Below are 27,351 nucleotides of genomic sequence, written 5' to 3'. Positions count from 1 at the left end.
GGCAAAACAAGAGTTCTTTATTTTAGTCGGGGCCTTCCTGATCACTCTTATCTTAGAAACACCGGTCTCACAGGTAAGAACTAAGGATGGTCCTCTGACACCCGAGGCTTCGACACATGCGCGGTAGCTCATAAAGCAATTGTTTCGAACCACTGTTCCGAGGCTTGCTTCGGTCATGTGACTAGTGACGTTTGAACCACTTCAGTGACGTTTGAAGCAGTTGAGTGCTTCGAACCATGTGATTGGTTCGGTTTGTCATGTGAATCACCAATGAACCGCAAAACAGACTTTCCTATGCATTTCAAGTATTCTTAACACAACATATGTGATTATAATTATTATTTTATATTATCAGTAATTATCCATGTCAAATCCCATAGCAGCGCAACTGAAATGTGATATTATTTCTAGGTCCGTCATAGTCAAACGTAAGTGCCTGCTTTAGGAAAAATCATGTGACTTACGTCATATGAAACACTTCACTCCTTTACACAGGATTGAAACCCTGCCACTAGGTTTGTGTTACTTACTGCAATTAAACATCTAAACAATATATTAGTATAATGGTAATAACATCTTTCTTTAATACTGTATTGTGTTAGCTTGAAACCAGTGAAACCTGTAGTGGAACGAGACTGTGCATGGGCAGTCAAATCCCAAAGATCCAAAGATCCATGAACCAATAACACACACTGCAGTTCAATTTATTCACCACTAGATGTCCTACTCGAGCTACTGTGTCATTGAAGCCTCGAGTAATGAACCTTTTTCTTGAATCAGGTGTCGAGGCTTCAACAAAGCCGTCGTTTAGGGTTAATTTGACCGTGGTTCCCTTTTCTGTTCTTGTTTTTTATTCTGGTCTTCAAGCAGACAGATCAACAACCAGTAAGACGGACGTGTTCGTTCTGAGCTCTGGGTTCTTCTGGGCCGCTGTGCCGAACCTGTTCTCTGCTCCTCCTGATCTATGAGTAAAGTCATCAGACAATGTGTCCGTACGTTTTGAATGAAATGACTTAGTAGTAATTTCAGTATTATTATTAACCCTTTGCGTCCGTTTGGTCCGCTGGTCAGTGTTCGTTACTTTGAGTGGACGTTTATTTTGTGAGCTGAAGAGGAGGAGGCCATCTGGAGACCTGCCTTCATCCATCAGTCCAGTGTGGTCACCAGTAGTGCTTTCGGTCAGTGGGCCTTTCTCTCTCCCTCTCTCTCCTCTTATGCAGGCCATTAGTCCGATCTTTAGTCTGACTGAACGTTTGAATCCACAGGTGAGTGTCATGTGTGTTCTCGGTGGTGGGGGGGTTAATGTGGCCGCCCCACGCCATGACTGTGTCAACTGTTCAAAATCAAAGTGTGCCGCTCTCAGCCTCCGATCACCCGTGTGCACACTTCGTATCGTTCGCCATGCGCGCTCACACGTGCACTTGTTACACCTCAATGTAGTCATTAGTGTTTCTAAAGACCTGTCAATACCTGCTGATCAGTGATGTGTTACTGGGAGCCCGTTTCATAAAGCAGGTGTAGTGAGGTCTGCTCGGCCTACAGGAGTCATGTCCTCCATCTTCAGCTACCTTCAACAATCATTAAAGAGTTAACACACACACACACACACACACACACACCAGCTGTGATCAGTGTTAATGTGTTCCTTGTAGGAAGTCTCCAGAAGCTAAGACCAAGTTTTTGTTTTGCTGGTTTTTTCATGGCTGGTGTCGGCCGCGCCCCTGACCTGCTGCTGTGTTTGAATAGAATATACTTAATTAATCCCTTTGGGAAGGTCCCTCAGGGAAATTTGGGTAAAGAAAGAATGACTCGATGAATTTGACGCCGCATTTCATTTGAAACATTTACCCATGTTGTGTGAGCGGCGGTGAAGACATGAAGAGGAGGAGGCTCTACAAAAAGGTTTGTGCATCTCTGAACGAGAGCTCCTTTGATGTGTTGAATAGAAGGACCTGCTAACATGTGATCTTTAGTGCCTGAGCCATGAGGTCTGCACGTCTCGGTGAGTCCTTCATCCAGAGGGCGATGCATGGACTGGTCAGTACATTATCTGAGTTAGCCGAGCTACAAGCTGCTCCCTGAACCTGATGTTTGCATGTTCTTCTCCCTGTTCTTTGTCTTTCAGGCTCACATTCAGCCCCAGCAGTGAGAGACCTGCTCAGACTGCTGCTGGTCCATCTGGGTGATCACACTGGAGAGGAAACAGGAAGTAGGAGGAGCTTCTCGTTGACCTCAGTGATGGTGGTCGCCCTGTGGAGGTGAGCAGAGCTGCAGTGTTTGAAAGGATTGATCACAGGCTGCTGGCTGTCATGGAGGAGACTGAGGACGCTGTGACGGCTGCTGACGTCAGACGGTGAGTAACATGTGGTGAAACTTTGAACCGGGTCCAAATGGATGAAGGAAGCCCAGAACTTCAAGAAGCCTCTGCAGTGTTGCAGTGTTAAAGCAAGTCAAATGTTCAGGGGCAGATCTTACTCCTCACTGACTCTAACCCGGGTCAGAGGAAGCCGTGCCCTCTGACCCGGGTCAGAGGAAGCCGTGCCCTCTGACCCGGGTCAGAGGAAGCCGTGCCCTCTGACCCGGGTCAGAGGAAGCCGTGCCCTCTGACCCGGGTCAGAGGAAGCCGTGCCCTCTGACCTGTGGACTCCTCCTGATGTGCTGCTCACAGCTGTCTTTGATGCAGGTCCTTGGAGGAGGAGTCCCTGAGGCTGATTATTCTGGGATCTTTGCTGTGTTTCCTGTCCTCAGGTCCTGGGCGGCTGCTCAGAGGCTCGGGCCTGACGGCCTCCTACTCCTGGCTGAGGACCAGGGGTCTGACCTGGAGGTGAACACAGTGCTGGCTGAGGTGTGCTCCAACACTGCCCCTCTTCATATAGGAGCGAAGAGGAAGAGGAGGGTGACCTGTTGACGTGTGTGTTCAGGATCAGTGCTGGTCTGTGATGTGGAGCCACATGGATCAGACTCTGCTGCCATTGGACGAACAGACTGGAGCTTCAAGTGTCTCTGTAAGACTTTGTGTTCTAATAATGAACTCTCTCCTGCTTCTTGTTTGTCGCAGCTTCAGACTAAGGAAACACAGTTCATGTTTGCCAACTGCAAAAACCACCAGTTAAAGATCGGGAGCTGCTTGGAGCTCAGTCTGACTCTGTATGGAGAGGGCCCGTCAGACTGAAGCCAAGCCTCGCCAGGCCGAGGACCCCGAGTTTTTATGTCATCTTCCAGGATGTGACTTGAGAGGAGGCGGTCAGCTCTAGAACCTCTTACTCAGACCTGACCCCCTTCACAGCTCCTGTGAGGAGCTTCTGGCCTCCTTTCCAGCCTGTATCACACCAGCTCCTCATAGTCAGCAGCGTGCGTGGAGACGGCATCTGTGGAGGATCAGGAGCCAGCAAGAAGAGCTGCCATGGTCAGACCAAGACCTGTGGTCAGTGTGAGACCCAGACCTGTGGTCAGTGTGAGACCTGTGGTCAGTGTGAGACCTGTGGTCAGTGTGAGACCTGTGGTCAGTGTGAGACCCAGACCCAGACCCGTGGTCAGAGTCAGACCCAGACCCGTGGTCAGGGTCAGAGTCAGACCCAGACCCGTGGTCAGGGTCAGAGTCAGACCCAGACCCGTGGTCAGAGTCAGACCCAGACCCGTGGTCAGTCCAAGGATGAAGCTGCTGGTCATACCAGCATCCGGACAGACCGTCGGTGTGCAGGACTATGATACAGAAACAAAGATCAGTTCCTGGTCACTTTGGCTCTTCATTGTTGTGTACGTGCTTGCTGTTGATGACATGTTTGTTTGTCTGGTCATCGGTCAGACTCGGCTTCTCTGCAGCCTTCCAGCCCCGCTGGACGTCCTAATGCTTCTTAAGAGTGAGTTCAGGGGACTCGGCTGCTAAAGAAAACCATAACTACAGCGGGTCTCCTCTGTCCCCTCCTCCCACGGTCTTCACATGTGCATGTTTGTTCAGTGGTGGATGTTTGAGTTGAATTTCAGAATACTAGGAAACACTGCCATCTTGTGGCCAAGAACTGGAACTAAAGCCTCCGCCCTTTCTGTATCATTTTGCTGTCGATTAGAATCTAACAGCTTCAACAACCAGCTGGACCACACAGTCAGAGTCAGTGTGATGCTTCTCATTGCTTTATTGATTCTAACAGAAGGAACCAGCAGGGGTCAGCACCAAGTGACCCAGTAAAGGCTCAGATGTCACAGTGTCCTCATGGAGACTGGTTCAGAAGGACACGTCTTTACAGGGACGTTTGGAGCCTCTTTGACTGCAGGTGTGGAAGACAGAGAGACAACAGTAAGACAACCAGGGTCTGTCAATCAAAGCACAGGACATCAGGTCAGACTGTGTGTGTCTCTCTGTGTGTGTCTGTGTGTGTGTGTGTGTGTCTGTGTGTGTCTTACCCTCCAACATGTCCACTTGCCGTCTCCCATTAAAGGAGAAGTTTCCCCAGGTCTCCTCCGTGCTCGTCTCTGTGAAGAGGGACACAGTTACTCCTCAGACCCTGCACCAGCATCAAAGATGGCGGACAGACAGTGAATGACCTCTGACCTCAGTTTCTGCAGTGCTGGTCCATATTTGGCCCTCAGCTCTGCCACTCGCTCCTTGATCTGCTGGATCACTGCTTCACGATCAACGTCTCCATGATGTCCATTGTTCCCATGATGTCCATTGTTCCCATGATGTCCATTGTTCCCATGATGTCCATTGTTCCCATGATCATTATTGTTCCCATGATGTTTATCATTTGCAGACGACTCTGCAGCTGCACAGTGAGGAGGAAGAGGAGGAAGAGGAGGAGGAAGAGGAGCACCAATCAGACGCTTTCATGAAGAATCACACAAAGACATCGTCTGCTGCTGGGAACTGTCCCAGGTTAGCCTGTGCTGAAAGCTAGCCGGCTAACAGCTAACCCACTCAGACAGCATTTCTGACAGCAGGCTAGCTATAAGCTACACTGCTGTTTACAGATGCTAACATTAGCCGCTAGGCTAGCATCACATAGTAATAGATTACTGACTGACACACACAGACTCACACACACAGAGACACACAGACAGACACACAGACAAAGACACACACAGACACACACACACAGACAAAGACACACACAGACACACACACAGACAGACACACACACAGACACACACAGACATCTTTACCCAGAGCGATGAGTGTGATGGCCAGCACTGGAACACACAGAGTTTGTGGTCAGATTTTGTACAGTGTTGTGTTGAATAAAAACACACTTCCTGTGCAGTGACACTCACCGGCCAGCAGGGTGAACCTGAGCTTCATCATGTTGGATCCTGTCGTAGGAGTGAGCGAGAAGTTTCTCTTCAAGGAAGCTGAAGAAGCTGAAGTGTGGTCTGAGAGCAGCCGACCTTTTATAGTGTGACAGAGCACGTGTGGCCGCCGCCGGCCTCACGGCGAGCTGTGTGTTCATGCAGAAACGCCGCCAGCCTGTACCTGCCTTTAAAAGTCAATGTTTGATGAGGATCTCCCTGAGGAGCTGGTGGAGGCGCAGACACGGATCTGTCATCCAGCAGGTCTGCAGCGTGTGCTCCAGGCCTCTGCAGCTCACAGGTGTGTCTCTGTGCTGCTTTGTACAGTTGCTGTGTGTGTGTCTGTGTGTGTGTGTGTGTCTCTGTGTGTGTGTGTGTGTCTCTGTGTGTGTGTCTGTGTCTCTGTGTCTGTGTGTAGCTGTCTGTGTGTGTCTCTGTGTGTGTGTGTCTGTGTGTGTGTGTCTGTTTGTGTCTGTGTGTGTAGCTGTGTCTCTGTGTGTGTGTGTGTGTGTCTCTGTGTGTGTGTGTGTGTGTTTATCCAGCAGCTTCTCTGGATCAATATTTTCTTTTCATTGACTCTAAGCTGCTTCTGAACACGTTGTGTGTGAGTTATTCATGTTTAATGATCCAGGTGAACTCAGGACGTCCTTCATGTAAAACAGCTGTGTATGAAACAAGACTTCTGTTTGTACCCGCGGCCTGACGGGGACACACAGGACGGGACTGAAAGGAGACGTCTCCACACAGCTGTGTGTCTGTGTGTGTGTAGCTGTGTGTGTGTGTCTGTGTCTGTGTGTGTGTTGCAGACACAAAGTCTTTCTGTCCAGTGTCTCTGTGTAAACACGCCTCCTGCTTTAAACTGCCTTCATTGTGACACACATTAACAAGCACTGAGCTACACACACACAGACACACACAGTGTTGTGCGCCCCTCCTCCAGTCACACTGTCCTGTTGTGGTGCTCTGACTGGACTCACACGCTGACAGCATGGCCGCCATCTCGCCTCGGACACATCGCACCGTCATCTCTGTCCTCTTCATTCTGTCAGGTGGGGCGACACACACACACACACGCACACACACACTTTCACTCTCACACACACACAGACACTCTCACTCACTCACTCACTCACACACAGACACACACACACTCACACACAGACACACACACACACACTCACACACAGACACACACTCACACTCACACACAGACACACACACTCACTCACTCACTCACACACAGACACACACACACACTCACACTCACACACACACACACTTTCACTCTCACACACACACACGCACACACACACTTTCACTCTCACACACACAGACACTCTCACTCACTCACTCACTCACACACAGACACACACACACACTCACACACACACACTTTCACTCTCACACACACACACGCACACACACAGACACACACACTCACTCACTCTCACACACTCACACACAGACACTCTCTCTCACTCACTCACTCACACACAGACACACACACACTCACACACAGACACACACACACTCACACACAGACACACACTCACACACAGACACACACACTCACTCACACACACACACACTTTCACTCACACACACAGACACACACACAGACACACACACTCACTCACTCACACACAGACACACACACACTCACACACAGACACACACACTCACTCACACACACACACTTTCACTCACACACACAGACACTCACACACAGACACACACACACTCACTCACTCTCACACACTCACACACAGACACACTCACACACTCTCTCTCACACACACACTCACTCTCACACACAGACACACACACACACTCTCTGACTGCAGGTGTGGACACAGCAGCCAGTGTCTTTGCTTCACACGTGTTCCTTTGTGTGTTTCTCGTTGTTTTGTGTACTGAACATTGTGTTGTGCGCTCTGTGTGTGTCCTTGTGCTGCAGGGGAACAGTTTTTTCTTGCTTCCTGTTTCAAAGTGACAGAGGGGGGCATGGCCTCTCTGTCCTGTCAGTACTCGGTGAAGCGCTTTGGACTCAGCCGGGTCTGCTGGGGCCGCGGCTGCGGGACCTTCTGGTGCAGCAGCATCGTGGTGCAGACGGACGAGCACGGCGTCGTCTCTAAGGTGAGGCTCTGACACTGACGGGCTGCGTCCCTTCAGCCTCTCACCCCGCCCTGCTGCTGCTGCAGGTGTCGGACCGGTACCGGCTGACCGGGAACGTCCTGGACGGACAGATGGACCTGGACATCGTCGGTGTGAGGCGGACGGACAGCGGGCCGTACTGCTGCAGGGTGGACATCGACGGGCTGTTCAACGACAAAAAGGTGATCATGAACCTGCGCGTGGTCCGAGGTGAGCGGCGTTCTCTCGGCACCGTTGCATCGTGGCTTCTTCGGCTAATCTGGTTTCCCTCCTCAGCTCTGGTCACCACTCGTCCAACGACGACGACACCCGACCCAGCCACGGAGCCTCTGACCTCCACAGGTGAGCTGGGGACAGGTGGAGCTTCGCTCTTTGTGTTTGCGGCTGTTTGAGCGGTTTGCGTGTCTTCGTAGTGAACTGGAAAACCCGGCTGTCGTCTCAGCTGGACCTCCTGAGGAGGAACTCCACCCTGCTGCACTCCGTCCCCGTAAGTCGTCACTGACCTCCACCGGGCTGTTTCTGGTACCCTCACAGATTCCAGCTTAGCACTCCTGGTTCATATCAAAGATAAAGGTCCACCGGCTGGGGAACAGCACGCCATCTGCTGGACGATGGAACTGTGGGCGCCAACACAGAGTGTCAAACCTGCAGTTCCTCCGGTGTCCACCTGGGGCTCTACCAGTGCCCTGTGTACAGCAGAACCCGCAGTAACCTCTGTCTGTCTCTGCCTCTGGGCCAGGTGGAGGACTCCCGGCCGTCTCTGTCCCTGCAGATCAACGTCCCCGTCCTGTCCCTGTCCCTCAGCGTCCTGATGGTCGTGGCTTCGGTCTTCCTCTTGCTGGCCTTCAGACGTACGTGGTCTCCATCACAGGTTGTGAAATGCAGCTGTTGGCTTGTCGTCCCTGAACGTCTCACTCATGTCTTTGTTTCCGCCGCAGGCTACAGACGGGCCCTGAAGCCCAGCTGGTGAGTTCAGTGTGACGCGCGGCAGGATGCATTGTGGGACATTTTGAGGGAGCTGAAGCTAGAAAGTCTGGGCTGTGTGTTTGTGGTGGTTTTCTGGAGCATGTGACGTGCACTGAGTCTGCCCTGCTGTCTGTCCTCCAGCTTCTCCACTGATGGACCTCCTCACATCATCTACGAGATCCGGATGAGGCGGCCCGTTCAGGAGAACATCTACACTCTGGACTAGAGCTCCGAGCTGCGCGCTGGTTCCTGTGTGTCACAATAAAGACAATAAAAGCAGAACTGCCCGTCAGCGCCTGAGTGTGTGTGTGTGGAGGGGGGGGGGGGTCATCGGGCAGCTTCTGAACAGCTGTTTGAACACAAGTTTAACCCTTGAGGGTCCAGATGTGTACACTCTGGAGTTTGATGCTTAACATTTCAGTTCAGGTGCCGAGTGTATGACACGTGGTCAGGAGGTTCTGCGTAATTGAAAACACAGCTTACCCTGTTGTAAGGAGTAGGTGAAGGTACAGCACAGTATGTCTGAGCCCACTGACTCCCACTATAAACAAGTCTGTGATCCACTCTGATCCTCACAGCAAACAAACACTACACATTTCAACCACCAGATGGAGGCAGAGCTGACTTACAAGGTTTCTGTGTGTGTGTGTGTGTGTGTGTCTCTCTCTGTGTGTGTGTGTGTGTGTCTCTGTGTGTGTGTGTGTCTCTGTGTGTGTGTCTCTGTCTGTGTGTCTCTGTGTGTGTGTGTCTCTGTCTGTCTGTGTGTCTCTGTGTGTGTGTGTGTGTGTGTGTCTGTGTCTCTGTGTGTGTGTCTGTGTGTCTCTGTGTGTGTGTCTGTGTGTCTCTGTGTGTGTGTGTCTCTGTGTGTGTGTCTGTGTGTCTCTGTGTGTGTGTGTGTGTCTCTGTGTGTGTGTCTCTGTCTGTCTCTGTGTCTCTGTGTGTGTGTCTGTCTGTGTGTGTGTGTGTCTGTGTGTGTGTGTCAGAACTTCTCTGTTTCATGTTACATGAGACGCAGTGAGAAAATATCTATAACGTTTCATTGCACTTGTATTAATGTTCATGTTTCCACCTTGTGTGCAGTCGATTCAAACAAGCCTCGAGGGTTAAATCCAACCCAGAGACATCTGAGGACAGCTCACAGCCGGCGTCTTCATCGGGACCTCCAACATGAAGCTGTCTGCTGTATGTGACTCTAATGCACAGGCCATCATCAGCCAACCACAGGAGGGCGCCATGCTCACACACACTGGTGAGGGGGACATGGACCTGTGTTTGAGTTCTGAGCAGGTCGAGGTGAGGCCTTCACTGACACACCTGTGAGCTGCAGAGGCCTGGAGCACACGCTGCAGACCTGCTGGATGACAGATCCGTGTCTGCGCCTCCACCAGCTCCTCAGGGAGATCCTCATCAAACATTGACTTTTAAAGGCAGGTACAGGCTGGCGGCGTTTCTGCATGAACACACAGCTCGCCGTGAGGCCGGCGGCGGCCACACGTGCTCTGTCACACTATAAAAGGTCGGCTGCTCTCAGACCACACTTCAGCTTCTTCAGCTTCCTTGAAGAGAAACTTCTCGCTCGCTCCTACGACAGGATCCAACATGATGAAGCTCAGGTTCACCCTGCTGGCCGGTGAGTGTCACTGCACAGGAAGTGTGTTTTTATTCAACACAACACTGTACAAAATCTGACCACAAACTCTGTGTGTTCCAGTGCTGGCCATCACACTCATCGCTCTGGGTAAAGATGTCTGTGTGTGTGTGTGTGTGTGTCTGTCTGTGTGTGTCTTTGTCTGTGTGTGTGTGTCTGTCTGTGTGTGTGTGTCTGTCTGTGTGTGTGTGTCTGTCTGTGTGTCTGTGTGTGTGTGTGTGTCTGTGTGTGTCTGTGTGTGTGTCTGTCTGTGTGTGTGTCTGTATGTGTGTGTGTGTGTGTGTGTGTGTGTCTGTGTGTGTGTGTGTGTCTGTGTGTCTCTGTGTGTCTGTGTGTGTGTCTGTCTGTGTGTGTGTCAGTCAGTAATCTATTACTATGTGATGCTAGCCTAGCGGCTAATGTTAGCATCTGTAAACAGCAGTGTAGCTTATAGCTAGCCTGCTGTCAGAAATGCTGTCTGAGTGGGTTAGCTGTTAGCCGGCTAGCTTTCAGCACAGGCTAACCTGGGACAGTTCCCAGCAGCAGACGATGTCTTTGTGTGATTCTTCATGAAAGCGTCTGATTGGTGCTCCTCCTCCTCTTCCTCCTCTTCCTCCTCTTCCTCCTCACTGTGCAGCTGCAGAGTCGTCTGCAAATGATAAACATCATGGGAACAATAATGATCATGGGAACAATGGACATCATGGGAACAATGGACATCATGGGAACAATGGACATCATGGGAACAATGGACATCATGGAGACGTTGATCGTGCAGCAGTGATCCAGCAGATCAAGGAGCGAGTGGCAGAGCTGAAGGCCAAATATGGACCAGCACTGCAGAAACTGAGGTCAGAGGTCATTCACTGTCTGTCCGCCATCTTTGATGCTGGTGCAGGGTCTGAGGAGTAACTGTGTCCCTCTTCACAGAGACGAGCACGGAGGAGACCTGGGGAAAGTTGTCATTTAATGGGAGACAGCAAGTGGACATGTTGGAGGGTAAGACACACGCACACAGACACACACAGAGAGACACACACAGTGTCTGACCTGATGTCCTGTGCTTTGATTGACAGACCCTGGTTGTCTTACTGTTGTCTCTGTCTTCCACACCTGCAGTCAAAGAGGCTCCAAACGTCCCTGTAAAGACGTGTCCTTCTGAACCAGTCTCCATGAGGACACTGTGACATCTGAGCCTTTACTGGGTCACTTGGTGCTGACCCCTGCTGGTTCCTTCTGTTAGAATCAATAAAGCAATGAGAAGCATCACACTGACTCTGACTCTGTGTAGCTGCTTCTCTCCAGCGCCCCCTGCTGTGTGGAAGAATCATTCCGAACAGGAGACACTGATAACCAGACACAGAGACCCCCTGTCCAGCTGTTTCTGCCTGGTTTCAAACCGGTGACCTCAGAGTCAGTTAAGCTTAACTTCATTAACCCTTCATTCTCAGTAACAGTACGGGTGCAGTTACATTCATGGCCACTATAGCGTTGTGGCGCTCGCCCTGCAGGTCCTGTTTTAACCAAGCGGCAACCTTCGGGGCTCAAAGTTGAAGCCCATGCGGAAGTGTCAAAACTTGTAATTCACGCCGCAACAGCTGGGGGTTGGCTCCAAAAGCGAGTAATTTCCCATAGACTCCCATGTTAAAATGGCCGATTTCACAGCAGAAAAGAACATGTTTACAGCCTGGTACAAAAACCACTCTGGTCTCAGATGATAGGTTCTCTTCTAGTGTCAATTGTAGGGGGGGTGAATTTTTTTACAACTCACTCGTTTCAATGGTATTCGGACTTAAAATTACGCCTAATTATGGGCGTTGCCGCTTGAGTGACAGACAGTTGACGTATCACAACGTGAGTTTCCTGCTTCCACGATCGCCCGCCCCCCTAAACCCCGCTCGTGCTCCCCCTCTTTGTCCATAATCGGAGTTTTAGTTGACGTGACGCTGCCAACATGGCGGCGGTCATCAACGTCCCGGAACCTCCCACCGAGCCTCAAAACGGCTCTTCAGAAACAAACGGGTGACGTCACGGAAGCTCTGTCCATAGTTTTTACTGTAAATGGTTTTAACATTAAGATTACACAAAAACTTGCTTTTAGGCTCCTTTTGTTTAATCTGAATATAAATGATAAAGTGATTATTCTCTTTATATTAATATATAAAATAATCAATCAATTGCCAATTAAACAAATATGTTTGCGAGAAACTTTTTCCACCCAGTTTTAAACTGTTGATAAGCACACGGAACAGGGCAGGGACAGCACGGTTTCCGTAGTGTAGTGGTTATCACGTTCGCCTCACACGCGAAAGGTCCCCGGTTCGAAACCGGGCGGAAACATGTTTTTTTTTTTGCTGAGGTTATTCTGCTTGTTGTGTCGTCACGTGATTAGAAGGCTAACCGTTTAACCCACCGGAGCACCGACTGTATCCGTCCGCACACCTGACTGTGAACTGCCCCGCTGCTACTTTTCCTGCGGACACCACGAGGCTCAGGACACTGATGTACTTTACTGCTGGTTTTAAACATCAGACACTTTGAGTTTAAGCTGCTGTCCTCTGGGTCCTCTGGGTCCTCCGGTCCAACCTGCTGCCCCAGCCTGTCTGGTTACATCACACACACAGACACACACGTCTGGGCAGCTTGTCAGCAGGAAGGGCCATATATGGGTGTCAGGACATCCGCAGCAGCCGCAGGAAGCACCATATCTGGACTGAAGCGCGGCTGCTGTTCCTGCAGGGAGCAGGCCGAGCTGCTGCTGACACAGACTGATCCCATTGGCTGCTGAACACACACACACACACACACACACACACACACCCAGGAATGTGCCGGTGCACTGTTCAGGTTTTATGTGTTGCTTCATTTTTCAGATCTGCAGAATTTAAAATTGAATTTCTAGAAAAACGTGGTTCACACTGGCTTACAAAGAGTCCTAGAAATGATTTGTGTTCTGATCTCTCAGGTTTATAATCATCATATAATTTGGAACGACTGTCAGCTGAAGATGGAAAAAAGAGAAGCAGCAGCCGGATTTGAACTTTTTATTCTGTTCAGTAGAAAAGAATGTAAACATCCTACACAGTAGGTGAACACAGGTATGTACACTATAACACATGTAAACACTATATACACAAACAAACGTGACACGCAGAGAGGCGTGTCCTAAAAGAAGACGGGGGCTCTCCGTGGAGTCCGGTCTGACAGGCTGCGCTGACCTTTGCCCCCTGCAGCGTGCACTCCCTTCCTGTCAGCACATGCTGGAACTGTGCGGGGACGGCAGCTCTGTCTGAGGACTCCCCATGGGTGAGGAGCAGGAGGAGGAGTAGAGGCGGGGGGACGGGGATGAGGAGTAGGCATGCGACAGGGATGAGGAGGAGGTGAAGCAGGGGGAGGCGGCCTGCATGCTGAAGGAGGCGGAGGAGGAGAAGAGCGAGGGCGTGGGGGAGGAGGAGCTGTGAGCAGGAGAGGAGTAGGAGGAGCAGGGGGAGGGGGTGTCAGGGTAGATGGAGGGTGCGGTGATGGCGATGGGGGCGGAGGGGGAGGGGGAGGGGGCCCTGCTGGTCTTGCGGTCGCGCTGCCTCTGGTGGATCTTCGTGTGCCTCTTGCGCTCGTCGCTGCGAGCGAACTTGCGGCCGCACTCCTCACAGGCGAACGGCTTCTCGCCGGTGTGCGTGCGGATGTGCGTGGTCAGGTGGTCGCTGCGGCTGAAGCTGCGCATGCAGATGCGGCACTGGAACGGCTTCTGGCCCGTGTGCACGCGCACGTGACGCGTCAGCTCGTCAGAGCGGGAGAAGCGTCGATCGCAGCCGTCGGCAGGGCAGGCGTACGGCCGCTCCTGTGGGGGGGTCTTGCACTGCCGACCTCCAGGGGTCTTGCGGGGCTTGGTGGGCTTGGTCGTGTGGGCCTGGGGGGTTGGACCCTGGGGCTGTGGCTGGATCTGGGAGGAGAAGGCTTTGATGGTGGAAAGTGGTGTGAGTGGAAGCTGAAGAGGTTTCTGGTCCTGGTTCAGGCTGAACTCAGGGTCCGGCTGCGGCTGCTGTGGCAACACGTAGTCTGGGAGCATCGGCACCACCAAGGAGGGTGTGGGGAGCCTGGAGGTGGAGGAGGGGTAGGCCGGAGGAGGGCCCTGAGGCTGGAAGGTGGGCTGGGAGTTTGCAGGGCTGAGGTGGGTGTCGGAGCCGGCAGCGTTGGTGTACGTGGGCGTCGCCGAGAAGACGGAGGCGACGTCGGCAGAGCAGCAGCTGAAGCTCGGCTGCGATGATGATGTCACTGATGGTGATGGCGAGGATGCGGAAAGGCCGCAGGGCACAGTGGGTGGTGCCGCCACGTTGACCAGGCCCGCGATCAGGCTGAAGAGAGGCTCCGGCCACAGGCTGTCACCGCAGGCCGAGCCGGACGCCTCGAAGGTGAAGCGGCCGCTGTAGGCCAGAGGGAGGAGGCGGGGCGTGAGAGGGGGGAGGCTCTGCAGGTCTGGAAGGTCAGCCAGAGAGTCTGCAGGAAGAGAAGAAGAGCAGCTCAGAGACCAATCACAACACAGCTGCTCTCTGATTGGCTGACGTCATAGGACAGTCTCCAGTGTTAATCAATAAATCCTCCTGTTGTTGATCAGTCTGTTTACAATGATTAAACTTTAGATAAACCTCCATCAGTTTCACCTCCCCCTCCTCCCCCCGCCTCCCCCCGCCTCCCCTCTCCTCACCTCCGTACTCCGCGGGCTCCCCGCTCTGCAGCGCGGCTCCCTCCGGGGCTGCGCCTCCGGCCGCGGCGCTCAGCAGCAGCTGCAGCTCCTCCAGCTTCGGGTATCCGTCCAGCGGGGAGAGCGGCGGAGGGAAGCCGGGCAGCGGCTCGGAGATCTGCAGGGCGGACAGCAGCAGCTCCGCTTTGGTCGCTGCCATGTCTCTGAAGGCGGAGGCGGTGGAGCTGAGCCGCTCCGGGAGCTGTTCGCTGTCCGCTCCGGAAGCCGGCGGAGAGCCGGGCTGACGCTGCTGCTGCTGGGGCCGGTGACGCTCGGAGGAAGCCAATGCTGGAGGGCGAGTCCGAGCGGTTATTTCCGTGTGTCTGAGGACCAGAGGAGTCGCTGCGTCATCAGGTAAACACAAACACCGGCTGTCCGGTTCCGGGGGCTCGGCGCGTGCTTCACGTGCTCACAACTTGAACTTGAGTTCTGTCAGGAGCTCGGCGAGGATTCCCGGCTTTATAAAGACTCCTGCGTGACGTAGATCCCCAAATATGGCAGACAGGAAGCCCATATTTGGTCAGACCGGGAACCTGCAGGCAGGGCGCACGGCCCCCTCTCTGCTCTTTGTTTGCCGCTTTTTGGACCGTGGATCGTCCGGTTCGGTCCAGACCTCCGTGCCGCTCTGTGCGCGTCGTGGGTCAGCCGGCTTTCAGCCGCAGTGCCGCGGACCGGAGCACAGCCCGCCGCCATGGCCGGAAACCCCGGAGACACGTCACGGTCCGACTCGTGTTCCCGGGCCCTACGTCACATGGAGAGCTTCCAGCGTCGTCATCACTTCCTCGAGCCTTATTTGGGTGTTTTCCTGTCAGAGCTGAAAGCGAGTCCCGTCCTGCAGCCAGAACCCACGAACACACAGAGACACCTGAGCGTGCATGTGGGGACCTGAACCACACACACACACACACAGACACACAGACAGACAGACACACACACACACAGACACACACACACAGACACCTGAGCGTGCTTGTGGGGACCTGAACCACACACACACACAGACACACAGACAGACAGACACACACACACACAGACACACACACACAGACACCTGAGCGTGCTTGTGGGGACCTGAACCACACACACACACACACAGACACACAGACAGACAGACACACACACACACAGACACACACAGAGACACAGACAGACACACACACACACAGACACACACAGACACACACACACAGACACAGAGAGAGACACACACACACACACACAGAGACACCTGAGCGTGCATGTGGGGACCTGAACCACAGAGCCACAGACACACAAAGACACACACACAGACACACACACAGACACACACACAGACACACACGGTCTGTGTGTCTCTGCTTGTTTGTGTCACCCTGCAGGGAGCGGTCCCGGCTCGGGCTCGGGGCTCGGGGCTCAGGGCTCGGGGCTCGGGGCTCAGGGCTCGGGGCTGGGCCTGGGCCTGGGTACAGCTCCTGGCTGCATGTAGCTTCTTTGCTAATGCTATCAGCAGCCTCAGCTCCTCTCCCGGGCGGACCCAGCCAGCTTTAAACACACAGCAGCTGCCTCGGGGGGCTTCACAGAGACCCGGAAGAAAAACGAGTCAACACAAACTTGTCACGTGACACTTGAGTGGCCGCCATGCAAACGGGGCCGTCGCCATGGAGACAGAACGCAGACACACCACAGCGACGGCTGCAGGCTGCCTCTACCCGGCGGTGAAGTACAAGCGTTAAAACAAACCGGCAGCGGTGTGAGGAAGAGGAGGAAGAGGAGGAAGAGGCGACATGCCGAAGAAGGCGAAGAAAGGCGGAGGACAGACGGAGGAGCAGAGGCTGGTGCAGCAGCAGCAGCGAGCGCAGGCGGAGGAGGAGATGGCGAAGAAGAAGGAGGAGATGCTCGCGCTGTTCCTGCAGGTAACTTCCTGTTTACACACGGTCCACCCCGGCGGGGTCCACAGCAGGGTCCACAGCAGGGTCCACAGCAGGGTCCACCCTGGCGGGGTCCACAGCAGGGTCCACCCCGGCGGGGTCCACAGCAGGGTCCACCCCGGCGGGGTCCACCACAGCAGGGTCCCCAGTTTGGACCATGAGACAGCTGAAGGGGGCGCTGCTTCATCACATATAAGTGTCTATGTAAACAGACCTGCTCCTTTGAATGAATGAATAATGTGTAGCTGTGTATTTTGATTTGACAAACCAGGTTCCTACTACCTGCATGTCATCTCCATAGCAACGCCCCTAAATAAATCCAGCGCTCCTTGGTCCTCCTCCCGGTGCCTGGGCTGTGAGCAGCATGTAAACCTGGAGGTCTGTGTGGATGTGTTAGCCTGTTAGCTTGTCCTCTGCTCCTTCACCAGGACAAGCTGCAGAAGGAGCAGAGGAACTCTGCCGTCAACCTGCTGAAGCTTCACGTGCACTGGAGGACCATCCTGCGCCAGAGTCGCAGCGCCGAGCTGCGTGAGGACATGGACGTCCACAGGCAGGCGTTTGAGAGGGAGCTGGACAACCTGGACAGCATCACCAAGGTGACGGTGGCTCCGCCTCCACGCCCCGTGCGTCACACTGCGTGTTGACGTGCTGGCTCTTTGTGTTGTAGAAGCTGGTGTGCGACCTACAGGACGTGGAGCGTCACGAGACGCAGGTGCAGCGATGTCACATGCAGCACCTGGACCAGCTGAGGGAGCAGCAGGCCGAACACCTGAGGCGACTGCAGCAGCAGTGGGACGGGGCCCTGCAGGAGGTCAACCTCAGGATCCACACTGAGAGGTCAGTCCGCAGCCCGCCTCGGGCCGCAGCCCGCCACAGGCCGCGCCCTCATCAGGTCAGTAACACTGTGTGTGTGTGATGTCAGGGAGCAGATCGTGAGCGGTGGTGAGCAGCAGCAGCAGAGACTGCAGGACCTGACTGCACTGATACAGGAGCGGGACCAGGAGAAGATGGACGCCATTCACACGCTGTATATCACCGAGCTGGATCAGTACGAAGAGGAGGACACGGCGGTACGTCCCAGAACCACTCTGAGGTGTGTGTGTGTCAGACTGGAGCTGTGAGGTGTGTGTGTGTGTGTGACAGGCGGCGCAGCTGGAGGAGCTCCTCCTGAAGGACATGCAGGCCCTCAGCGCCTCCAGGCGGAGGCAGCGCCGAGCAGCCGACCACAAAGCCGTCCGCAGAGACCCGAGGAACCCCAAGAAGACGCAGGTCCGTGCCCACACGCCACCACAGAGCATTAAAGCCGCCATCAGCACCTAACCCCCCCCCCCCCCACACACACAGAGGGACAAGCTGAGCTGCATCCAGACAGCCCGGATGCACCAGGACCTGTTCGGGGCCAGGGAGGAGGTCACTCAGAAGTTTTACCAGCTGCAGGATCACATGAGTCGAACTCGTGCCGCAGCGAGGAAGCAGTTCAGCCAGCTCACCGTCCAGAGCGACGCCGCCGCCAAGGAGCTGCAGGCCGTCATCTTCAAGGTGAAGCTCCCCACCCACGGCCCGCCTCTGCCGTGCCGCCACGCCGCCGCTCACTGCGCCGCTCACTGCGCCTCTGCTCTGCTTTCAGGGCGAGAAAGTTCTGCGGGCCGCCGACATGTGCTGCAGGCTGGAAGGGGTGCTATGTTCACCACTGTCATCATCCTCATCATCATCACACCCTGCAGGGAAGCACACAGCAGCCAAGGTAGGCAGACTCACTGTTGGACTTGATGTGTGGGGACTGTGTGGGGACACCTGAGGACCGGAGGCGTCCACAGCTCTAAGCCTGCCTCCTGTGGGAATGTCCACAGACACTGTGTAAACCTATGAACTAGGCAGAGTGACCTCTGACCCCTGTGTTTGCCTGCAGGTTTGTGATGACATGGCTTCGCTGACGCATCGCCTCAACGACGCCCTGCAGCTCCGCGGCGCTCTGAGGACGCAGGCCGAGGAGCTGAGCAGCCAGAACCAGCAGCTCCAGCTCCTGCTGCAGCAGCATGGCGCCGCTCTGGACGGACATCCCGCCCCGCTGTACGGGGCTCCGGTCCCGACCACGACCGCCGCACCAGCACCCGCTGACAGAGGCCGCACCGTCATCGAGGCGGCGCACGTCTTCAAGTACGCCCAGTGAAGCAGCAGGAGGTCGTTATGTCTCCTTTAAAGGTCTGCTCTCTCTAGGTTTGTCTAACAAACATGTTTCCTGAACGTACGCTCACCCTGCACCACATCACATCCGGTCCAAAAACAACCCATACATCTCTCCGCCCAGCTGGATCTGGCCACAGGGCCTCATCACTGTTCCTCTCCCTCCACCCTGTTCTCTCTGATTCCCCCTCCTCTTCCTCCTCTTCCTCCTCTTCTGACGTGGTCCCTTTTTGTTGCAGACAGGTGAACTTGTGTCTGGTGTCTGTGGTTAACCCATTGGTTCATGGGGTGTGTTCATTTAAAGCCTTGTTTTGCTCCTTGAGTGTTGGGTCTTGTTAATTGTGGTGTTTTCATTTTAGTGTGTAAGCAATTTAAACAAAACTGTAAACTAAACTGTATCTGGTCATGTATAAACTGCTTCAGCCCTCTGTGCTGTGTAACACAGCCAGCAGCGCCCTCTGGTGGACAGCTGTAAAACAAACACAAATAAAGCAGTAGGTGAAACAGGAAGTGTCATGTCACCTCTGTGTGGCGCTGCCTTGTTGACGTGGTGACCCTGAACATCATTCATCAGCAGGTGGGCTGGGGGGCCATGCTTTGTCTCCTGGACCGTGGAGCTTGGTTCATGTGTCACTGCCTGAATGCTGCTTCAGAGCGCGTCCAGACGCCATGTTTTCCTCCATGTTCTACTCCATGTTCTTGCTGCCGTGCAGCAGTGAGGACCTGGCACCCCTCTGGAGCTGATGGCCCACTGTGGTGCTGCTTGGCTGAGACCACTGATGATGACCGGACCGAGCTGGCAGGCGGCAAAAATAGACGTGATGCGGTGAGCTCAGAGCGTCCCAGGATCTAAACCCAGAGGAAGGCGGAGCTGAGCTCATGTCACTGGTGTTTGATATTTCACAGTAAAGTGGCTGAATGGGACATCGTCAGGTGTTTGTGCTGCAGCAGAGGTCAGAGGTCAGAGGGTGGACCTGGTGGTGCTGATGGTGTAGTCATGTGACCGCGCTGTAGCTGCCTGATAGCTTAGCATTAGCTTTATAAACCTGTGAGGATCATAAACAGGAGACATGAAGGACTGCAGTCAGTCAGGCTGGAGGACACTGGTCCTCATAGAGACGTGTCTGTGTGTGTGTCTCTGTGTGTGTGTGTGTCTCTGTGTGTGTCTCTGTGTGTGTGTGTGTGTGTGTGTCTGTGTGTGTGTGTCTCTGTATGTGTGTGTGTCTGTGTGTCTGTGTGTGTCTCTCTGTGTGTGTGTGTGTGTCTCTGTGTGTGTCTGTGTGTCTCTGTGTGTGTGTGTGTGTCTGTGTCTCTGTGTGTGTGTGTGTGTGTGTGTCTCTGTGTGTGTGTGTGTGTGTCTCTGTGTGTGTGTGTGTGTGTGTGTGTCTCTGTGTGTGTGTGTGTGTGTGTGTGTCTCTCTGTGTGTGTGTGTGTGTCTCTGTGTGTGTCTGTGTGTGTGTCTGTGTGTCTCTGTGTGTGTGTCTGTGTCTCTGTGTGTGTCTGTGTGTGTGTGTGTGTGTGTGTGTGTGCAGCTGCTAAATGCCAACACGTCTCAGCTTTGTTCTATTTCTGCAGCAGGACTCGGTCATGGTCTTTATAAAGCAGGTGAACACACACAGTCAGAGGAATGGTGCTGGAACTTTCCGGCAGCTGTGTGTGTGTGTGTGTGTGTTGGGGTGGTGTGTGTGTCTGTGTGTATATAAACAGCATGCAGACAGCAGACTGGAAGCAGACCTCCACCTCTGAAGTCAGGATGTTGTGTCCCAGCGTCTTCCAGCCGTCCCCCATCAGCATGCGGCCCGTCCTGGACCTACACTGGCCCGTCCGCAGCCTGTGGCCCGACACCCGGCCCCTCTTCTACCACATGGAGCAGGAGATGATCCGCCACATTCAGGAGATGAGGCAGAGCATGGAGTTCATGGAGAAGCTGCACCAGAAGATCTTCGAGGAGATCGACCACTGCTCTTCCTCCTCAGGGGTCTTCAGGCCCATCTTCTTCCAGGAGCTGGGGGGGGACAGCAGCACCTTCGCCCTGAGCCTGGACACCAAGGAGTTCTCCCCGGAGGAGCTGTCAGTGAAACAGGTGGGCGGGAAGCTGAGGGTGAGCGGCCGCACGGAGAAGAAGCAGGAGGACCAGAGGGGCTCGTACTCCTACCGGTGTCAGGAGTTCCGGCAGGAGTTCGATCTTCCTCACGGCGTCGACCCCGAAGCGGTCACCTGCTCGCTGGTGGACGGCCGGCTGCAGATCCAGGCGCCGCGGGACAGAGCCGTGACCGACGGGAAGGAGAGGATAGTCCCCATCAGCTTCAGCTCGGCCCCGGCTGTCGACTCCCCCTCCTCCTCCCACAGTGAGGGGGCAGAGAGCAGGACCTCCCCCTCCGAGAGGACAGAGTGAGGCCTCTCAGCTTTTCACCCATCTTTGCAGTGTCTGTGGAACATGACGCACTTTGACCTTCGTGTGAGTCCATGGGATCAGAAAAGAGTTCCGAGTGAGACATCTGATGTGTTCACATATCTTTGTTATGGAAACGTTTTTTATTAGAATAAAAATAATCATGTTTATTTAACGCTGTGTGATGTCATTCTCCTGCTCTGTGATGTGTCTACAGCGCCACCTGCAGGGCTAACAGCAGATCACAGCAGGCACACACACACACACATCTATCTGTCAGATCCCCATAGGGGGCGCTCCACCATGGCTTCCTGTCACAAACAGCCAATGGGATGTTTGGTTGCCCCAGCACTCCCCTGCTGACATGCTAAGCTACTGGCTAGCTTCCAAAGATCCTCAGTGGCTTGTTGTGTTTGATCTGGGATCTGATTGGTTGAAGTTGTGACGACGTCCTTATTTAAAAAAACACATCCAGGGAAGAGCGCGGCTGAAAACACGTTTCCACCGCAGCAGCGCCACCTACAGGTGCGGCGGCTGCAGACCGGTTCTTGGTACCAGGCTGTAAACAGGCTCAGTTCTGCTGTGAAGACTTTAATGTGGGCGTCTATGGGGAATGACTCGCTTCTGGAGCCAGCCCCCAGTGGCTGCAGCGTGAACTACACATTCTGACCCCGCCAGTCTGAGCCCGGAGGCCGCGGCTCGGTCACACCTCCATCACCTGACCCTTCTCTGCAGGAAATCAGACACAGACACCGGGTTTCCGCTTTCTTTGTAAAATAATTCTCGATAAACTGAATTTATTCAGAAACTGCTTTTCAAATGTGGCGTGTGGTCGTCGTGTTTTTAAATCACATACAATAGAAAACATTTCTAAAAGACGAGGTGTCTGAGACTCTGTACACCCCCTCCCAGCCTTCTTTATTCACAGCTCGTCGCGCTCAGACACATCAGATTAGAAACATGAAGAAACCATGACGACCAGGAGGACCACAGGAACCCCACACGCCTCGCTTCGGCTTTTCCTCTTGTTGATTTACAGAATACTAGAACGTGGTGAGTTAAGGCTTATGCTGGGTGTTATGGACCAAGCAGGACCTGACCAGGAGGGGGCGCTGTGTGTGTGGATGTGAAGGACCCTCTGAAAGCAGCTTTAATGTGAATGTAAAGGTGCAGTTCAACATTTTAGCGCTTAGCACTGATGCTAACCTGTAGTCTTTGTTCACAGCAGCTCTAAAGATTCTATCTTAGCGCTAACACCTGATTAGCACAGCGTCAGCAGTGTGTGGACCCAGCAGCGACTTCCTTAATGTCAGACGGCAACAAACGACTACAGTAACACGTGAATAAAAAATAATCCTGATATGCTGGGAATAACTCGGGGTTGGGATTAACACTCACTGGACAGGATTCTGGAAGACACTTGTAGTTCATGAAGGAGCTGAGCTATCCGTGTCTGCACAGCTTTGGACCAGGCTAATATCCACACAGAAAAATGTTGAACTGTTCCTTTAACAGCAGCTGGCTCAGAGCGCAACACTGCCCCACACAGGCAGGCCGCTGTCAGGACACCTCCGAAGCTGATCGCAGATTCAGCAGCACTGACGAAGACGATGCTCCTTCGTCCTGATCAGCCACCTACATGAAGTGTTTTACAGAATACTTCCGGAGCTCCGGTCTGTAACGGTCAGACCGAGGGCGAGAGCGGCCAGTCATCAGTGCTTCAGTGTACAGTAGAAACAACCCGCTAACATCACCCTGAACACAGCTTCCTGTTTATGTCTAGAATGTTTGTGTGTCCTTGAACGCATCACCGAGTCAGCTAAAAATCACTTTACAGCGAAACTGATGACGAACGTGGCGATGGGTCATCTCAGAAACAAAATGGCTGCCTGGCAGGAAGTGAGGTGAGCGCTCGCTGAGAGACTCAACAGAAGGTCGGTTTGTGTCGTTAACGGAGAGTTCAGATAAAACATGGAGGGAACAACAGTCACTCATCGTCCTGCAGCCAATCACAGCCCAGCATGAATCCAGACGACACTGACGGGCTGCTCATAAACCACATCTGCAAAGGGATCGCCCCCTAGTGGCTGAACGCAGTATGGACGTAAGCCCCCCCCCTTCCAGTAAACTGTGCTGTGCTCTGGACTTCCTGCTTTGAAAGCTTGGCCGGCGGTTAATGCTAATCCTGAGCTAAGCTAATGCTCCTGTTTTAAAATGGTTGATGCGTCCGTCATTACTCAGTGTCACGAATCCTTTTTAACCCTGCTGGCTGGTTGAGTAGTTACACACTGTGGATTTCTATGTTCTTTGCTGATACTACACTGAGCACAAGGCGGGACCTTGATTGTAAATTAAGACACAACCAAGATGGCGGCGCCCATGTCTGCTAAAGTTTGGCTTGACTCAGCACAGTGACTGGAAGTGGTGATGCAGGGGAGGGGAAGACCAACAAACACCGTGCAGTCTTCTCTGAGCAGCAGCGCCCCCTGCTGCCTGCCCGCCTGTGAACAGGAAGTGCAGGAAGCAGCAGGGCTCACATCTGCGGCGTCAGATCGTCTGGATTCAAACTGGACACGGGTCACATGACCACCGGGGGAGCGACATCTTTCATGCACACAGAGACAGACACACAGCACGTGGTGTTCAGTGACAGGTGTGACCACAGGAATGTGCAAACACTCAGGTCGACAACAGCATCAGTGGCTACCTGCCCTCAGGGTCGTCTGATGGGATCCTGAACGCATCACCGCACAGAGGTCACATGACCCTCAGCAGCGTGTCTCTCCGCTCGGAGTGATGCGGGTTCAGGTCGGCACCTCATCAGGACATTCGGCGCCTGCGTCTAAGGACCAGGCGCTGGCGTGGCGCCGGTAGTCAGATCATCACTGTCGTCAGCTCATCGAATGAGAGAAGGTGTTGTTCCTGAGAGCCTTGCTGATTGGTGGCAAGGAGTGGGGGGGCGGGGTGTCTGATAATTTATAAAGTGAAACTAAATTAAAAACAGAGAACAGCTGTCATTTACAAACACGTCAGTTTTCTTCTATTAAGTTCAAGTCCAGTTCTGTACAGTCCCGCTCAAACACCGCCTGCTGCGCCGCCTCGCGCTCGTCGGCTTCCTCCTCCCCGTCCTCGTCGTCATCGTCCTCACGGCACTCCTCGTCGCTCTCGCTCAAAGGTCCGATGCTGGTCCTGCCCAGGCACTCGGCCGGCGAGCAGGAGCCGCGGAAGTCGCCCATGAACGGCTCCATGCCCATGCAGAGGTCGCCGCCGCAGGCCAGCCTGCCGCCGCGCTCCAGACACTGCGGGTCGATGCTGCGGGTCTGCAACAGGAAGTAAACGTGAAAATTATATCTGACGATGTGACCAACACTACAGACAAAGGACCACCGGTCTGCGAGCCTGTACCTGTGTCATCTTGGTGAAATCCAGGACGGGGCGAGCGCAGGGCCTGTCGGTGTCGCGGCGTCTCTTCAGACCCGGTTTGAGCAGCAGCAGGTCGCAGGGCTGCGAGTGACAACGCGGCAGCTGCGGCGGAAGGCTGCGTCGCAGGGATGATGGTGTGCTGCAGGCCGAGGACGGCGAGGCCGGCACAGGCCCGCCCCCTGTGGCCCCGGCAGCGGCGGTGCGGCCCGGGGGCGGTGCGGCTGCCTGGCTCGGCACCGGAGGGGGGGGCAGGAACGTGGAGGCTGCCGAGTCTCTGATAAGCACAGGGGAGAGCGAGAAACGCCTCTGAGGGGGGGGAGGCGGGTGGAGGGGAGAGGGCGAGGAAGAGCAAGAGGAAGGGGAGGGAAAGAAGCAGCAGCAGGCTCCTCCCCCTGCCGCCGCCTCGCTGGGGTCCCAGGGGAAGCTCCAGGGCAGCGGGGAGTCCGGCGACAGCGCCAGGCTGAAGAAGGTGGGGCTGGACGACGAGTGCAGCGAGGAGTTCAGGGACGAGCTGGGAGCGCGGAGCGGACAGGCTCCTCCACCCACTGCTCCGACACCGATACTCCCACCGGTCATCCCCGCACCCCCGCCTGTGACCCCTCCCCCTGCCCCCCCGTGGCACTGCTGGCGGCTGACAGGAGTCCAGACCCGTGAGGCGCTGGGCCGCCAGGTGTAGCGGCAGCGTGACAGGTCCTCAGGCACCGACAGAGAGCGGCAGTGGCGTTTTGGTGGCGGGGGTGGCGGGGGAGGAGGCCCGGGGCCAGCAGGGGCCGCCGCCGCTCCGGGGAGGCACAGCTCGGACGCTGAGGTGCTGGGCGCCAGAGTCCGGTGCTGCTGTGGCTGAGAGGCGGCCCCCTCCAGGGGGTCGCCCCCCTCCTGCAGGTGTGCATCAGGAGGCACCAGGGGCACGGGGCCAGGGGGGAAACTAGAGCTCAGCAACCCCCCCTGCAGGCCGGACTTGGAGGGAGGGCAGAGCTGCCAGTAGCTGCTCTCTGAGGACACACACACACACACACACACACAGTCAGAGAACAGCGGACGCCGTGTGGGTCCCATGAGGTCGAACACTCACCAGGCATCAAGCCATCTGGGGGCCCACACTCTGCGAGGGCGTTCGGGTCCAGCAGGGACTGAAAGACAGACACATGTCAGAAGCAGCTGTGACGGGTGCGTGGAGACGGGTGTAGCACTCACCAGGTAGAAGTCCCCCGGCTGAGCAGGGTGGCCTTCCAGAGTCTGCTTCCTCAGACTCTCCAGCAGCCGTGTGACCACAACATGGTGGGGCAGACGGGGGGGGGAGGAGGGGGAGGGAAGCAGGACGGAGGTGGGAACAGGAGGGGGAGAGAGCAGGGGAGAGAGGGGAGGAAGAGGACGAAGACGAGAGCTTCAGCTGTCTGTGTGTCTGTCCGGTTGTTTAGCTGCAGGAGGAGGGGGGAGGGAGGGAGGGACTGACTCCTCCTCCTTACCGCCTCAGGGCTGCGTAGCCCCGCCCAGTCTCACAGGGGCATCACCGTCAGCAGCGGCTGTCAGCTGTTCCCTGGGCAACGCACCTGGAGAGGCGAGTGTGAGACGTTAGCACAGCTAGCTGACTAGCATACATCATTGGATACAAATTTAGGACACGCCCCCGAGGACACTTTAAGACATATTCAAGACGTTGAGGGTCCGAGAACAACAACCCCTCAGAACTACAGATTCACATCACTGTAGTTTAAACGTTATTATCATCACATGATGAAACATGCATGATCCCATGACACGTCACTGCTTCCGTCACAGGTTGAGCTGCTGGAGGCGGCCATGTTGCTTCTTGTTTGAACCGTCTGAGGCGGCCGAAGTGACGTCTGTGATCTGCTCCGCTGATGAAACAGGAAGCACAACACACAACCATCGTCCACAGAGACCGTCAACAGTCAAATCAATGTAAAGTTCCAACGATCATTCTGATCATCTGCTGCCACCTCCTGAGCCACATCCACTCAACATCAGCACCACCCTGCTCAGTGGGTACACAGAGTGCTGCTAGCATCACAGCTGAGCACTTGGTGGCGCTGTGGGTAACACTGGTAGTAGAATCAGAAACACATTTCTGTAAAGGTAAACCACAAGACACACAACCTGTCCCTCCTGTCCCCTCAGTGTGTGTTGAATGTTAGCATGTTAGCACTTCCTGTCCCCTCAGTGTGTTAAATGTTAGCATGTTAGCACTTCCTGTCCCCTCAGTGTGTTGAATGTTAGCATGTTAGCACTTCCTGTCCCCTCAGTGTGTGTTAAATGTTAGCATGTTAGCACTTCCTGTCCCCTCAGTGTGTTGAATGTTAGCATGTTAGCACTTCCTGTCCCCTCAGTGTGTTGAATGTTAGCATGTTAGCTCTTCCTGTCCCCTCAGTGTGTTGAATGTTAGCATGTTAGCACTTCCTGTCCCCTCAGTGTGTGTTGTCAGGTCTGTGGTTAACAGGAGCTCAGCAGGTTTTTATTCTACCACACAGTGAATCCCACTGATGACTGTTCACTGTCTGAACAAAGGCTACATGCTAACAAGTGGCTACATGGGACTACAGATGATGTCATTAAAGGTCATCCAGGGACATCATTGATCTCTGCCGGCTAATCAGTCTCTGTCAGCAGTTATAACTTGTCGTTATAATACAGCCCAACGTTTCATGTCAAACATGAA

General features: G+C 54.3%; 7 protein-coding genes and 1 non-coding gene across 12 annotated transcripts in view; 5 read left to right on the top strand and 3 right to left on the bottom strand.

Moving 5' to 3' along the window:
* Positions 1 to 4,109: 4,109 nt before the first annotated feature.
* Positions 4,110 to 5,496, bottom strand: LOC114445690 (basic-leucine zipper transcription factor A-like). Of its 2 annotated transcripts, none has more exons than XM_028420799.1 (5): positions 5,269 to 5,496; positions 5,161 to 5,187; positions 4,550 to 4,763; positions 4,402 to 4,470; positions 4,110 to 4,310 (listed from the first exon to the last, which is right to left on the bottom strand). In XM_028420799.1, the coding sequence occupies exons 1-4, from the start codon at positions 5,297 to 5,299 to the stop codon at positions 4,431 to 4,433; spliced, it is 312 nt and encodes a 103-aa protein (XP_028276600.1). In that variant the 5' UTR covers positions 5,300 to 5,496; the 3' UTR covers positions 4,110 to 4,310; positions 4,402 to 4,430. The 2 variants fall into 2 exon arrangements, with proteins under 2 accessions (XP_028276600.1, XP_028276599.1); XM_028420798.1 differs by having other exon boundaries at positions 4,110 to 4,265; positions 5,269 to 5,495.
* A 693-nt stretch (positions 5,497 to 6,189) lies between these two features.
* timd4 (T cell immunoglobulin and mucin domain containing 4) lies at positions 6,190 to 8,690 on the top strand. Its single transcript, XM_028420791.1, has 8 exons — positions 6,190 to 6,332; positions 7,241 to 7,419; positions 7,485 to 7,647; positions 7,714 to 7,779; positions 7,851 to 7,924; positions 8,177 to 8,288; positions 8,376 to 8,403; positions 8,545 to 8,690. The coding sequence occupies exons 1-8, from the start codon at positions 6,272 to 6,274 to the stop codon at positions 8,627 to 8,629; spliced, it is 768 nt and encodes a 255-aa protein (XP_028276592.1). The 5' UTR covers positions 6,190 to 6,271; the 3' UTR covers positions 8,630 to 8,690.
* A 672-nt stretch (positions 8,691 to 9,362) lies between these two features.
* Positions 9,363 to 11,305, top strand: LOC114445689 (nacrein-like protein C1). 2 transcript variants are annotated; one of them, XM_028420796.1, is made up of 5 exons: positions 9,363 to 10,033; positions 10,115 to 10,141; positions 10,668 to 10,881; positions 10,961 to 11,029; positions 11,150 to 11,305. In XM_028420796.1, exons 1-4 carry the CDS (start codon positions 10,003 to 10,005, stop codon positions 10,998 to 11,000), a joined length of 312 nt encoding a protein of 103 aa, XP_028276597.1. In that variant the 5' UTR covers positions 9,363 to 10,002; the 3' UTR covers positions 11,001 to 11,029; positions 11,150 to 11,305. The 2 variants fall into 2 exon arrangements, with proteins under 2 accessions (XP_028276597.1, XP_028276598.1); XM_028420797.1 differs by having other exon boundaries at positions 11,107 to 11,305.
* A 992-nt stretch (positions 11,306 to 12,297) lies between these two features.
* On the top strand, positions 12,298 to 12,370 carry trnav-cac (transfer RNA valine (anticodon CAC)). Its single transcript has one exon. It is a non-coding gene; the product is annotated as a tRNA-Val (tRNA).
* A 689-nt stretch (positions 12,371 to 13,059) lies between these two features.
* Positions 13,060 to 15,226, bottom strand: LOC114445678 (early growth response protein 1-like). Its single transcript, XM_028420779.1, has 2 exons — positions 14,733 to 15,226; positions 13,060 to 14,524 (listed from the first exon to the last, which is right to left on the bottom strand). Exons 1-2 carry the CDS (start codon positions 14,926 to 14,928, stop codon positions 13,281 to 13,283), a joined length of 1,440 nt encoding a protein of 479 aa, XP_028276580.1. The 5' UTR covers positions 14,929 to 15,226; the 3' UTR covers positions 13,060 to 13,280.
* An 898-nt stretch (positions 15,227 to 16,124) lies between these two features.
* On the top strand, positions 16,125 to 19,351 carry drc2 (dynein regulatory complex subunit 2). The gene is made up of 8 exons (XM_028420780.1): positions 16,125 to 16,660; positions 17,104 to 17,271; positions 17,343 to 17,512; positions 17,598 to 17,745; positions 17,819 to 17,944; positions 18,020 to 18,214; positions 18,303 to 18,419; positions 18,585 to 19,351. Exons 1-8 carry the CDS (start codon positions 16,532 to 16,534, stop codon positions 18,843 to 18,845), a joined length of 1,314 nt encoding a protein of 437 aa, XP_028276581.1. The 5' UTR covers positions 16,125 to 16,531; the 3' UTR covers positions 18,846 to 19,351.
* Positions 19,352 to 20,552: 1,201 nt separating this feature from the next.
* Positions 20,553 to 21,426, top strand: LOC114445684 (heat shock protein beta-11-like). Its single transcript, XM_028420790.1, has one exon. The coding sequence runs from the start codon at positions 20,568 to 20,570 to the stop codon at positions 21,252 to 21,254; it is 687 nt and encodes a 228-aa protein (XP_028276591.1). The 5' UTR covers positions 20,553 to 20,567; the 3' UTR covers positions 21,255 to 21,426.
* Positions 21,427 to 21,562: 136 nt separating this feature from the next.
* Positions 21,563 to 27,351, bottom strand: part of fam53c (family with sequence similarity 53 member C) — an 8,299-nt gene continuing 2,510 nt past the window's right edge. The window contains exons 2-6 of one of the 3 annotated variants that reach the window (XR_003671699.1): positions 25,869 to 26,224; positions 25,747 to 25,804; positions 24,657 to 25,666; positions 23,959 to 24,571; positions 21,563 to 23,855 (exon numbers count right to left, since the gene is read on the bottom strand). Coding sequence is in view for 2 of the 3 variants with exons in the window: in XM_028420782.1 (XP_028276583.1) it covers positions 24,281 to 24,571; positions 24,657 to 25,666; positions 25,747 to 25,753 (1,308 nt within the window). In the remaining variant the exon portion in view is untranslated. Of the gene's footprint in view, positions 24,572 to 24,656; positions 25,667 to 25,746; positions 25,805 to 25,868; positions 26,225 to 27,351 lie in introns of those variants that run through there. The other 2 variants (XM_028420782.1, XM_028420781.1) reach the window with 2 other exon arrangements.

The sequence above is a fragment of the Parambassis ranga genome, chromosome 14 (assembly GCF_900634625.1).
Source record: "Parambassis ranga chromosome 14, fParRan2.1, whole genome shotgun sequence".
NCBI classification, from domain to species: Eukaryota; Metazoa; Chordata; class Actinopteri; family Ambassidae; genus Parambassis; species Parambassis ranga.
Note: the sequence above shows the minus strand (reverse complement) of the source record. Positions and strands in the feature narration are given on the sequence as shown.

Excerpts from the sequence above, each read along its gene's own strand:
- LOC114445690 (XM_028420799.1), bottom strand. The coding sequence starts at position 5,299 with ATGATGAAGCTCAGGTTCACCCTGCTGGCCG. Across the intron at positions 4,764-5,160 it reads CATCACACTCATCGCTCTGG|CTGCAGAGTCGTCTGCAAAT; the intron begins GTAAAGATGTCT and ends CTCACTGTGCAG. Across the intron at positions 4,471-4,549 it reads CCAGCACTGCAGAAACTGAG|AGACGAGCACGGAGGAGACC; the intron begins GTCAGAGGTCAT and ends CCCTCTTCACAG.
- timd4 (XM_028420791.1), top strand. The coding sequence starts at position 6,272 with ATGGCCGCCATCTCGCCTCGGACACATCGCACCGTCATCTCTGTCCTC. Across the intron at positions 7,925-8,176 it reads CCCTGCTGCACTCCGTCCCC|GTGGAGGACTCCCGGCCGTC; the intron begins GTAAGTCGTCAC and ends CCTCTGGGCCAG. Across the intron at positions 8,404-8,544 it reads CGGGCCCTGAAGCCCAGCTG|CTTCTCCACTGATGGACCTC; the intron begins GTGAGTTCAGTG and ends TCTGTCCTCCAG.
- LOC114445689 (XM_028420796.1), top strand. The coding sequence starts at position 10,003 with ATGATGAAGCTCAGGTTCACCCTGCTGGCCG. Across the intron at positions 10,034-10,114 it reads CAGGTTCACCCTGCTGGCCG|TGCTGGCCATCACACTCATC; the intron begins GTGAGTGTCACT and ends TGTGTGTTCCAG. Across the intron at positions 10,142-10,667 it reads CATCACACTCATCGCTCTGG|CTGCAGAGTCGTCTGCAAAT; the intron begins GTAAAGATGTCT and ends CTCACTGTGCAG.
- LOC114445678 (XM_028420779.1), bottom strand. The coding sequence starts at position 14,928 with ATGGCAGCGACCAAAGCGGAGCTGCTGCTGTCCGCCCTGCAGATCTCC. Across the intron at positions 14,525-14,732 it reads GGAGCCCGCGGAGTACGGAG|ACTCTCTGGCTGACCTTCCA; the intron begins GTGAGGAGAGGG and ends CTCTTCCTGCAG.
- drc2 (XM_028420780.1), top strand. The coding sequence starts at position 16,532 with ATGCCGAAGAAGGCGAAGAAAGGCGGAGGACAGACGGAGGAGCAGAGG. Across the intron at positions 17,272-17,342 it reads ACCTGGACAGCATCACCAAG|AAGCTGGTGTGCGACCTACA; the intron begins GTGACGGTGGCT and ends TTTGTGTTGTAG. Across the intron at positions 17,945-18,019 it reads GGAACCCCAAGAAGACGCAG|AGGGACAAGCTGAGCTGCAT; the intron begins GTCCGTGCCCAC and ends CCACACACACAG.
- LOC114445684 (XM_028420790.1), top strand. The coding sequence starts at position 20,568 with ATGCAGACAGCAGACTGGAAGCAGACCTCCACCTCTGAAGTCAGGATG.